The sequence below is a fragment of the Sarcophilus harrisii genome, chromosome 2 (genome assembly GCF_902635505.1).
Source record: "Sarcophilus harrisii chromosome 2, mSarHar1.11, whole genome shotgun sequence".
Taxonomy (NCBI): domain Eukaryota; kingdom Metazoa; phylum Chordata; class Mammalia; order Dasyuromorphia; family Dasyuridae; genus Sarcophilus; species Sarcophilus harrisii.
In genome coordinates, this window is record NC_045427.1 from 641,342,672 (window position 1) to 641,355,711 (window position 13,040).

Sequence of the window (13,040 nt, forward strand, 5' to 3'; positions counted from 1 at the left end):
AACTCGGTGGGGAAAAGAAATAAAAAAAAACTAAATAACTAAGAAATCTCTACTTTGAGAAACTTCACGATGAAAGTTGTTTTCTTTTCTGTTTAATTCTGCATGCAATTCCAAGATCTCTAAATGTGTGAATGCGTGCATGGATGTGTATATGTCACATATAGGTTAGCTTCACAGAGGAATTTTGAAATTCCTCAATCCCACAAAAGCTGTTGTTTCTTTCTTTCTTTCTTTTTTTTCAGCAGCTTGTAAAATTTGCATTGGCTGCAACACTGCTCTCAAGCGGCCTGCTGCTATTCGTCTCCAGCCCACGCCTCTCCCCCTTTCTGTTCCCTCCATCCTGAGCATCTGCCTATATTAAACACACACACACACACACACACACACACACACACACACGGGTTCTCTCACAAATACAAATTCCTGTGAAAATGGAAACCCAAATATGATTTCACTGCACTTCTGGTAGAGTAAATTTTGGCCCCTAACCAAATGATGGATGAGATACAAGTTTTTCAGGCAGGAGAAAAAAGAACAACACATTAAATTAAGTATTTAACCAAAAAGCCCCTCCTTCCTTTAAGAAAAACAATTTTCCTAATAAGAAATGTCATTGGCCATGAGACCATCACATTTAATCTGTCCAATTTTCCATAAGGTTGTCTTAACGCCAGGAACATTTATAATGGGCATTTCAAGTAAGATCAGATACAATGATTGCCTAGGATTTAGTTCAATTGGATTGGAATTTAGTTCCATTCAGTTCAATTCAATGAATATTATTAAGCACCCAAGATATTCTACTGGGCTCTAGAGAAAATAAGAAAATAAAAAAAAATTTCCTCCCTTTAAGAAGTTTACTTTCTAGTGGTGGTTTCAGGGGTGCTGGGAAGTGTAATTGTACACATTGACAGGAAAATACAAAATGCTGTCTAGATTTTTCATTGGCAATTCTGTAGGGAACTCCCCGTGTTGTGCTAGTAAATATTTAATGACTAGCTCTGTGGGAGGGAAAAAACCCCCAACTATCTGCAGAACACACTTTAAATCTAATCTGTTTCATTAACATTCTCAAGTCTAGACAAAGCAATAAATTAAGTACTGATTTATTAATATTTGTCATTTCTGAAAAGTAAATCTTCATAGTGAAAATTTAACAATGGGCTTTTGTGAACTGGTATAAACTGGTTCCAGTATATATACCTGACACTCTGCTGTGAGGAAACTCCAACTACTGGTCCAAATTTTCTCAGCAACTTCTAGTCCTAGAGATTTGGAGACAACATGGAGAGATTAATTGATTTGCCCAGATCACACAGCCAGGGTGTGTCAGAGGCAGAACTGGAACCCTTTCTGATTCTAAGCTCAGATCTCTACATACTACAATCACCAGAGGCTTCTCAAGGTAGATATAAAGAAAAAAAAATACTTTTCTGTGGGAATGGAAGAAAGTGCTAAACTCTGGGGCAATTAGAGCAATTAGGAAAGGTCTCTAGAAATTGAAAACTCTTGAGTTTAGCCTTGGAGGGAGCTGGATGGCTTCTGATTTACGTTTTTGTGGAGCTGTTCTCACAGGGAGAGAGAAGTCGATTTTTCAACATTTTCAACAGATCTGTGATCTCCTCAGGATAGATACTAGCTCAATGGTTTAGATTGCAGCCTTTCTAGCTGTTCCCATCTTGAACTCCTCTTGTCCATATTCTCAAATAATGACCACAGACAATCCATACAACATGGAGACCTCCTACTTCATGGGATTAAAAATCAGTCTCCTCACTATAATGCTAACTCAAAAGACCACTGCAAGATCAGTCATTACAAATGAGGCAAATGAAGCCCAGAGAAGTCACATATAAGAATTAGGATCACTAATCCTAATATAATCAAATGTTGCTAACTCTCAAATTAATCACTTTTCATTTTTAACAGCCATGATCCTTCTGGACTTCCAGATCTGCTGCTCTTTCCAGTGAACAATGGGAAATAAAATTCTTTTTAATGTAATAACAACTTTCTTAATTTTTTTCAAAATAGAGACAGTTTTCAGCATCCATTCTTGCAAAATCTTGTGTTCCAAATTTTTTTCCTCCTTTCTGTTTTCCCTCCTCCCCTAGAGAGCAAGTAATTCAATAAAGGTTACAAAAATAACATTCTATTTCTTAGGACCCAGGCTCACTCTTATCCCTGATTTCACTACACTCTCACTGTTTCCCCCAGAATTTTCTGTTCATTTATTTATATTTTCTAGTTTTACTCATAGAGAGGATGTCAGTCCTGCTATGGCTCAGTCCTTTCAGTAACAAATTAGCTTATTAATTGTTGAATAAAGAGCACATATTTAGAGTACCAGTGCTTCAATTAATATTAATAGATGGTTTAAGAGCCATTTGGAAAGACTGCAGCTATTACTCTCTTTTCATGGACTGAAAAACATTTGTGTTGCTGGCTACTGTGGCCAAAGTGTGATACAATGGTAAGGTTGCTAGATCTGACGGGCAGAGGTCTCAAATTCTCACACTGGCTCTGTTCTTTGCTTCTTGTGAGACCTTGGACAAGCAAGTTAATCTTTTCAGGACCCAGCTTTTTTTTTTTTTAATAATAGCTTTTTATTATAAAATATATGAAAATATAGTTTTCAGTCTTCACCCTTGCAAAACTTTGTGTTCTAAATATTTTTCCCTCCCTTTTCCCCACTCACCTTCCATAGACAGGAAGTAATCCAATATATGTTAAACATGTACAGTTTTCCTATACATATTTGCACAGTTATCACACTGAACAAGAAAAAAAAATAGATCAAAAAGGAAAAAAAAAGAGAAAGAAAACAAAAAGCAAGGAAACAACAACAAAATCTTTCCTTCTCCTCAGATCCCAGAGGTAGACTATCCTTTGTTTTTCAAATTTGTTTATAGTATCACTATGTATAAACTTTGAATCTATTTCAACCTTATCTTGATATGGGGTGTTAGGTGTTGGTCAGTGCTTAGTTTCTGCTATACAAGTTTCCATTTTTCCCAGCAGTTTTTGTAAATGGTGACTTCTTATTACAGAAGTTGGACTCTTTGACTTTAATTCTAGATTAATGTAGTCATTGATTATTGTGTCTCGTGAACTTAATCTATTCCACTGATCAATTACTCTATTTCTTAGCCAGTGCCAAATGGATTTAATGACTGTTCCTTTATAAGGTAACTATAATATAATATATTATGTATTATATATATGATATATATCATTATATTAATATATTATATATAAAACATGTGATATATGTGATATATTAATATAATAATATATAAATAAGATATATATTATATATCATATGATAATATTGTATATAAACATAATAATATAATATAATACAGCTAAGCCATCTTCATTTGCATTTTTTTCCATTAATCTCATTGAAAGTCTTGACCTTTTGTTCTTCCAGATGAACTTTGTTATTTTTTCTAGTTCTGTAAAGTAGTTTCTTGGCAGTTTCTTGGTATAACATTGAATAAGTAGATTAATTTAGGTAGAATTATCACTTTTATTTTATTAGCTCAGCCTACCCACAAGCACTTGGAATCTTCCAGTTAGTTAGATTTGACTTTATTTGTGTGGAAAGTGTTATGTAGTTGTGTTCATATAGTTCTTGAATTTGTTTTGGCAGGTAGACTCCCAAATATTTTATATTATCTATAGTTATGAAATTTCTCTTTGTATCTCTTGTTGCTGGACTTTGTTGGTAACACATAGAAATGCTCGTGATTTACATGGATTTATTTTGTACCCCGAAACTTTGCTAAAGTTGTGAATTTTTTCTAGTAGCTTTTTTAGTTGATTCCCTAAGTATATTATTATATCATCTGCAAAGAGTGATAATTACTACTCTGGTTCCCTTAATTTCTTTTTCTTCTCATTGCTAAAGGCAACATTTCTAATACAACATTGAATAGTAATGGTAATAGTGGGCAAATTTGTTTCACCCCTGATCTTATTGAGAATGCTTCTAGTTTATCCCAATTATGTATGATGATTCCTGATAGTTTTAGATAGATATTATTGATCATTTTAAAGAAAACCCCATTTAATTCTATATTCTCTAGTGTTTTTAATATGAATGGGAATTGAATTTTTCCAAATGACTTTTGTGAATATATTGAGATAATTATATGATTTTTGTTAGTTACTGATATAATCAATTATGCTAATAGCTTTCCTAATTAGTTACTGACATAATCAATTATGCTAATAGCTTTCCTAATATTAAACCAATCCTGTATTTTTGGTGTAAATTCTACTTGGTCATGGTGTATTATCCTGGGGATAAGTGGCTGTAATCTCTTTACTAATATTTCATTTAAGACCTTTGCATCAATATTCATTAGGGAAATTGGACTATAATTTTCTTTCTCTGTTTTGACCCTATCTGGTTTGGTACCAGCACCATATCTGTGTCATAAAAGAAATTTGGTAGGACTCCTTCTTTCCCCATTTTTCCAAGTAGTTTGCATGTTATTAGAATTAATTGTTATTGAAATGTTTGGTAGAATTCATTTGTAAATTCTTCTGGCCCTGGAGATATTTTTCTTAGGGAACTAATTAATAGCTTCTCCAATTTCTTTTTTCAAAACGGGAACTTATTTTATCCTCTATTAATTTGGGTAATTTATATTTTTGTAAGTATTCATCCTTTTCACTTAATTATCAGATTTATTGGTATACAATTGAGGAATATATCTCATAATTATTGCTCTAATTTCCTCTTCATTGGTGGAAAATTCTCTCTTTTCATTTTTGATACTGGAAATTTGATTTTCTTCTTTTCCTTTTTTTTAAATCAAATTAAAAATTTATCTACTTTGTTGGGTTTTTAAAATAAAAACCAGCTCTTAGTTTTGTTTGTTAGTCCCAATAGTTTTGTTACTTTCAATTTTATTAATCTCCCCTTTTATTTTTGGAATTTCAAATTTGGTATTTAATTGGGGGGTTTAATTTGTTCTTTTTCTAATGTTTTTGCATGCCCAATTCATTGATCTTCTTTTTCTCTATTTTATTTAAGTAAACATCTAGAGATATAAAATTTCCGCTAAGAACTGCTTTGGCTGCATCCCATAAATTTTGGTATGCTGTCTCACTATTGTCATTCTCTTGGACAAGATTATCAGTTTTTTTTTTTTTTTTTATGATTTATTGTTTCACCCACTCATTCTTTAGGATTAGATTACTTAGTTTCCAATTAATTTTTGATCTATTTGTTACTGATCTTTTATTACATGTAATTTTTTTTATTGCAACATGATCTGAAAAAGATGCAGTTACTAATTTCTGCCTTTCTGTATTTTATTTCGAGGTATTTATGCCCTAATACATGGCCAATTTTGTATAAGTTCCACGTTCTTCCAAGAAAAAAAGTATATTCCTTTCTGTCCCCATTCAATTTTCTCCAGAGGCCTATCATACCTAATTTTCTAAAATGTCTATCATACCCAACTTTTCTAAAGTTCTATTTATCTCCTTATCTTCTTTCTTTTTTTTATTTTGTGGTTCATTTTATATAGTTCTGATAGGGAGAGGTTAAGATCCCCTACTTACATATTTTTGCTGTCTTTTTCTTCTTGAAGCTCTCTTAATTTCTGTAGGAATTTGGATGCTACACCACTTGGTGCTTATATGTTTAGTATTGGTATTACCTCATTATTTATGGTACCTTTTAGCAAGATGTAGTTTCCTTCCTTGTCTCTTTTAATTAGACCTACCTTTGCTTTTGCTTGATCTGAGATCAGGATCACTACCCCTGCTGTTTGTTACTTCAATTGAAGCATAATAAATTCTGCTCCAGCCTTTTACCTTAATGCTGTATGTATCACTGCTTTAAATGTGTTTCTTTTAAAAAAAAACATATAATAGGGTTATGGCTTTTAATTCATGCCACTATCTACTTCCATTTTATGGGAGAGTTCATCTTATTCACATTCACAGTTAAAATTACTATGTATCTCCTGCCATCTTATTTTTCCCCAAATTATACTTTTTTCTTTCCTTTCCCCCTTTCCCCCTCCCCAGTATTTTGCTTCTGACCACCACCTCCTTCATTTTGGCATCTCCTTTTACAGCCCTTCCTCCTTTATCATCCCTTTTCCCTGTACTTTTGTTCTCACTTCTATTAGCCTCCCCCCTTTCTTTCCCTATTGTCCTCTTCCCTATAGGTTGAGAAAAGTTTCTCTGTCAGACTAAATATGTTTGAAATTCTCTCTTTGAGCAGAATCTTATGAGATTAAGTTTCTCACAATGCTCACTTTCCTTCTTTCCTTCAGCTGTAATAGGTCTTTTTTGCCTCTTCATGTAATGTTATTTAATCCATTTTACCTCCACTTTCCTCTTCTTCCAGTACAATTCCTTTTCCACCCCAGTTTCTTTTATTTATTTCATTACAGTAAAGTCAATACCTACGTCCTCTAGTACACCCCTAGCAAAGATATAGTTCTCAAGAGTTAAACATATCTTCCTGTATAGTGATATAAAAAATTTAAACTTTAAAAACACAGTTGTTTTTCTTCCCTTTTTATGCTTCTCTTTTGTTTTGTATTTGAAGATCAAATTTTCTCTTCAGCTCTTGTCTTATCATCAAAAATAAATAAAAATTCCCTATTTAATTGAATGCCCATCTTTCCCCCTGAAAGATAATCCTTACATTTTCTGGGTACTTGATTCTTGACTGCAGTCCAAGTTCCTTTGCCCTCTAGAATATCATCTTTGATCCTTTAAAGTGGAGCTGCTAGGTCCTACAGAATCCTGATTATGCATTCTTGATATTTGAATTGTTTCTGGCTGCTTGCAGTATTTTTCCTTGATCTGACAGTTCTGGAATTTAGTTATGATATTTCTGGAGTTTTCATTTGGAGTCTCTTTCAGGAGGTGATCCATGGATTCTTTCAATGGCTATATTACCTAGGATACCAGCACAGTTTTTCTTAATGATTTCGTGAAAGATGTTGTCTAAGTTCTTTTTTTCATCATGGTTTTCAGGTAGTCCAATTATTCTTAGATTGTCTTTGCTGGATCTATTTTCCAGGTCAGTTATTTTTCCCAAGGAGATATTTTACATTTTCTTCCATTTTTAAAAGAAGTTTTGGTTTTCAGATTTTTGATGTCTTGTTGATTCATTTGCTTCCATTTGTTCAATTTAATTTTTAGTGAATTATTTTCTTCTGTTAGCTTTTTTATTTCCTTTTGCATTTGGCCCATTAAACTTTTACATTAGTTGTTTTGTTCATTGGATTTTTTTCCATTTCATAAATTCTGTTTTTCAAGGAGTTGTTTTCTTTTTCTAACTCACCAAAACTATTTTAAGGGCTGATTTTTTTTCAGACAATTTCCATGTTTTCTTTTCCAGAGTTCTCATTTCCTTTCCCCATTTTTCTTCTAACTCTCCTTTAGGATCCTTTTTGAATTCTTCCAAGAGAGCCTTTTGGGATGAAGATCAACTTATTTCACCCTTTGAGGCTTTATCTGGAGACATTTTGCCTTTAGTGTCCTCAGGGTTTGAGGTCTGTTCTTCCCTGTCTCCATAAGAGCTATCTATGGGCAGAGATTTTTTCTTTCTTTTTTTTTTCTTTTGCTTTTTTCCTTATTTTTTACAAGTTGAGGTCTGCTATTAGAGGAAAGGGAGATTGTTCCAAGCTTCTCTAGAACTGGCAGTGGCTTTATGCTACCCTGGGGTCAATGCTACTGGCTTCCTTCTTGTACTGGATAAGCATAACCAACTCCCATTTATTTTCCTGGGGTTCAGGAGCTCACTATTTGCCTTCTATAATTGTATTGGATGTCTCACAGCTAGTCTGCTGATTTACAAGCTTCTGAACCAAGACAGAGTAGCAAATCCTGCTGTATTTTGGCTAAGAACCTCCCACTAGATACCCCCTGCATGCTAAGGCCTCTCTGCCCTAGGTTTTCCCGTTTCCCTGTGCTGCAACAACCTTCCCCCCATCCCACAGTTGAGACAGACATTTCCTGAAGTTCTTCCAAAATATCTTTTGCTGGAAATTTGTTGCACTCCAAATATTTGTGAGTTCTGTCACTTTAAAACCTGATCAGAGCCTTGATCTGGTATTGATCTGAGAAAAGCAAAGAACAGCTCAAACAGAGACCTGTCTACTCCCTGCCATCTTGTCTCCATCCTTTGCCTCAGTTTTTTTTTTTAATCTTATAAAACAAAAGTTTTGGAATAGGTGGCTTCTGAAGTCATTTCCATTTCTAAGTCTATAATCTTACAGTGGTGAAACCCACCAATGGTGAGTTGTTCCCTGTGTACCTCAGCTAGGCCTTGAAGGGCAGTGTCTCATCAGGGACTTCATGTATACATGCATACATACATACATACATACATACATATGTCTAGGTGTGTGTGTGTATCTATACACACACATACACACACACATATATATTTCTATATTTCATTAGTTTGGGGAATTCTCTGATGTGAAAACTTCCTTAAACAATACAGATCAACATTTTCTCTGCTATTTAAATCTTGTAGGTTTTGCCAGAGCAATGAGAATTTGTGACTTGACCAAAATTACACATAAGATGTAGTTTTTATATAAAATTTTCCTTGTCTTCTTGCCTCTTTTAAGTGACCAAATAAAGCCTTTTCTCATTTCTAAACTTGCAATATTTCTTTCTCTGGTGTACTTATGCCCACAAATGAAATCTTACACTGTTTTTTTTTGTTGTTGGTTTTTTTTTTTTTTTTTTTTTTTTTGGATATAGTGGCCCAAGGTAAGATACTGACCATGACATAGTAATCAATAGGAAGGTGGCTTTAGAATCCAGGAACTTCATGGAAAAGCTATCAGATACAAACATCTTATATAAAATCTGGCATGCAAATAAGTTAGGAAACCATTACAATAATTTAGGGAAAAGGTGTCAAGAGCATGAACTAAAGTGGTAGTTATGTTGAGTGGTGAGGGGTTACATGAGAGAGATGTTGGAGTTATGATTGCTTAATATTTGAATTAATATATATAAAACATGTTTTAAATTATGATATCGTATCTATGTATGTATATTACATGTACACCCATATATGTGTATATATACATATAATATATATATATATATATATATATGTATGCATGTATGTATGTATTGCAGTATTGCAGTAACCAAGAACAGAATACCAGTAGCAAGGAGGACTTCAATCAAAATCATATAATGAACAACTACAACACTGGCACTGAGGCCCTCCTCGAGACGGTAAGGTATTTTTCTCTTTCCTTTATTAAAAGATCTAGTCATTGTTATATATCTTAGTTATCTTTATATATAAATACTAAAATAGATTTCTGATTGAACTAAATAATCAAAAAGTATCTATTAAGCACCTCTTTTGTGCCAGACATTGTATTAGCTTATGGAGATCCAAATATATAAAGGAAGACATAATTCCTGTTCTTTGTAAAGCTTACATTTTATTGAGGGAGGCAACAAGGACATAGAGAAACATGTGCAATATAAAGATAAAGTTAATAAGTTAATATACAAAGCAGTTTAATGCAAGGGAGTCTGAGAGTGAACACTAGCCCTTGGATAAATGAGAAAGGGTATCATGTAGAAGATAGGACCCAAACCTTTTTTTTTTTTTTTTTTTTTTTGGCTGAGGCAATTGGGGTTAAGTAACTTGCTCAGGGTCACACAACTAGAAAGTGTTAAGTGTCTGAGGCCAGATTTGAACTCAGGTCCTAACTTGAGTGATGGTGCTCTACCCACTGCACCACTTAGTTGCCCCCCAAACCACTTCTTAAAGGAAGAGAGAGATTCTATCAGACTGAGGTAAGGAAGGGATGCTTTCCAGGCACAGAGGTGAGAAGAAAATGGGAGAGTAAGCTTGCCAAGTCCCAGAGAACAGGAGGGAAAGGTGGTATAGGACATTTAAAGCAGAACAGCTGAGGCAAGAGGGAGCCACCAGAGTTGGGGGAACATGGGAATCCACTGGTGAGAGTTATACATAATAATGTTCCTTGGCAGTAATGTGGAATATGGGATGTCAGCAATGTGGAATGATGGAGTGGGAAGATCTCTTCCCGGGGGAAGAGATTTGGGACAAGAAAACCAATTCTGGGGGGTTTTATAGTCATCTAAGTGAGAGATGTTGAGGGTGTGTGAATGGGTTCTTTTGAGAGAAATTGCAAGATTACTCAACAAATTGACCAAATAAGTGGATGTTGTCTCCGATGATGGGCCCATCCATACCTACTCCTCCCAGGTGACCCTTGCCAATGTTCTCCCATAACTTCATCATTGGAGTTCAGCCACTATGTTGAATGAGGAGAATCTGTGTGCAAGGCGTGGTGCTAGCTACTAGGGAAGATAGAAAGCTTAGATGAGACACAGCCCTTTTCCTTACAGTGACCAGGGGATCACAAGTGTTTCCACTCCTCTCACAAGCTCATTAATTCTGAGATTTTTTCATCTGGCCATAATCTTGTTAGCCCATCTTTTCTCATGCTTAACAATCCTAACTCTCTTCTTTACTTTGACCCTGACCTCCAAATATCTCACCCCTCTGTTCTTTCCCAGACCATCACCACTGCACCAGTTAAGTCTTAAGCCTGAATGTCCCATAGGTATCTTAAACCTGACATGTCGAAAACAGAACAAATTATCTTTCTTCTCAAGCTGTTCCTGCCAACTCTTCTGTTCTGCCAAGGGCACCGAGGCCCTCAACCTCAGGTTATCCTGGCTTCGTCCTGTATATAGACTCTCTTGTCACCTTCCTGTTTAGACCTTCCACGTTTTTCACACATTCCCCATCCTCTGATCTCACACAGCTGCTCCCTGGGACTGGTTCCTCGCTACACAGCTGGATTATCACAAAAGCTCTCTGGGTGGTTTCACTGCCTCAGGTCTCAGCCCATTCCCATCCATTCTTCACTTAACTGCTAAAGTGATTTTTTAAAAGCCCAGTCTGACTGTTGCTCCCTTACTCAATAATCCCCTTGGGGTAGCTAATGCAGCCAAATGATGCAGTAGATAAAATAGTCTGGAGTTACAAAGACTTATCTTTCTGAGCTCAAATCTGGTGTGACCATGAGCATGTCCCTTGCCTCAGTTTCCTCATCTATAAAATGACCTGGAGAAGGAAATGGCAAAATCCAGTATCTTTGCCAAGAAAATCTTAAATTCGGTCAGAGTCAGACATGCCTCAAAATAACTAAATTGCAAATGCAAGTGTTATACTAATTGTACAAATGAGGAAATCAAGTCTCAGAAGGGGAAGAAACTTGAAGAATTTCATCCTGTACCTGGAGAAGTTGAGTAACAAATATAAATGGATACAGCACAAATTACAGGATTATAGAATTTAGGATCAAAGCTTGGCCCTGCTAATGATGACTATAACAACTAATATTTATATAACTTTTATTATGTGTCAAATACTTTACAATAATTATCTCACTTGATCCTCTTAACAACCATGGGAGGTAAGGGCTAATATTGTCCCCATTTCACAAATGGAAGGACTGAGGCAATCAAAGATTAAATGATTTGTCCAGGGTCACACAGCTAATATCTTAGACCAGATTTGTATTCAGCTCTCCCTGACTTTAGGCCTGATGTTAACCACTCCCTTTACCATCTGTGTGACTGGGCACAATTATTTCACTCTCCTTAGTCTGTTTTTTTCCCTTTTAAAATGTGAGCATTTAACCAAATCAGAGTACTTAAATTTGTTATTTTAGATATGTATTTTAAAAATTATATTTTGATAGAATTTGCTTCCTTTATAATCCCATTTTCTGTATTTAAAACATGACTGAAATCTCCATAGCTTAGTCTAGGACACAAAAAAATATAGAAGCCCAGGACTAGAAAATCTCAAAGGACTCTTCCAGCTGTGGCTTTTATTGTATAACCCACAGCATCTTTGAGGGTCTGTTTGTCCTCTGCCACTATAGGAGTCGGAGAAGAGGGACACCGGATCTTTGTGAATTGTGCAGTACAGAAAATGTTCCTGGGTTGATGCCTTTTAAACTTAGAAAAAAAATAACATTCAATTTTCCACAGCAACTCTCACTTGGAATTTGGACTTTGGGGGATTTTGTTAATTTATTTTGTCTAATGTTCTGGGGGACAATGGGAAATATAGAATGAGTTTGAAGCAGAGATTTGGATATATGATTATGTAATTGGCTGAGCCAACTAGCGAATGAGGGATTTCAGTGACTTATTGGCCACAAGTTAGGAGAGGGAACCTTTTGTTTTCTTCTTAATTATGTTTTTACTTGTTATTCATTAGTGTCTTCTGAAGTGAGAAACAGAATGCATTTGTACTTTTAAATGATCACTTCTCATTAAGTAGATTGAAATTAAACAACATACCCCTAAGAAGTGCAATTGTCATTCAGTTTTCAATGAAATACTGATGGAAGGCATTGGCAGAGAGCAGCTTGGGTGGATGACATCTGTCTGCCAGTTGCGACCCTCCTGTTTATTTGGTGTTTCTATTAAATAGGCCAAACACTTTGTCAATAATTTATCAACTGTGTGTGAGGAAGTCTGGACTCTGGGACTCCACCAGACCTTCTTGTTATTGTTGATAATTGGAAGATGGCTTCTACCTATTGGTGGTGAAATCACACGAGACCAGCTCTCCCAACTTCTCCTCATATTTGTGGGCACTGCGGCTGACATACTTGAATTTACTAGTGAGACCCTGGAAGAACGTAATGTGAGGTAAGGAAGCGGCGTTCTTGTGAAGACTTAGTGTACATTGGGAAAGGGGGATCTTATTTTATATCAGGCAAAGATATAGTTTTTTTCCATATCAAATGTCACGATCCATATTGCTGTTCCTCATACACAACATTCCATCTCCCTCCATGTCTTTGCTCAGTCTATCCTGACTGAATCTAGAATCCACTCACTCCTCATAGTCACTTCTTAAAATCTCTAATTTTCATCAAAGCTCAGTTCAAGAGTCACTTTCTGCTAAAGACGTTGGTAGTCAATGTTCACACCCATGCACAGACATTAGGTTATGTGTATAT

General features: G+C 35.2%; 1 protein-coding gene across 1 annotated transcript in view; it reads left to right on the forward strand.

Annotated features, from left to right (window-relative positions):
• Positions 1-13,040, forward strand: part of TMEM26 (transmembrane protein 26) — a 58,619-nt gene that overhangs the window by 21,674 nt on the left and 23,905 nt on the right. Inside the window, exons 3-4 of the mRNA XM_003755059.3 lie at positions 9,145-9,246; positions 12,506-12,726. Of these exons, the coding sequence (XP_003755107.1) occupies positions 9,145-9,246; positions 12,506-12,726 (323 nt within the window). The remainder of the gene's footprint in view (positions 1-9,144; positions 9,247-12,505; positions 12,727-13,040) is intronic.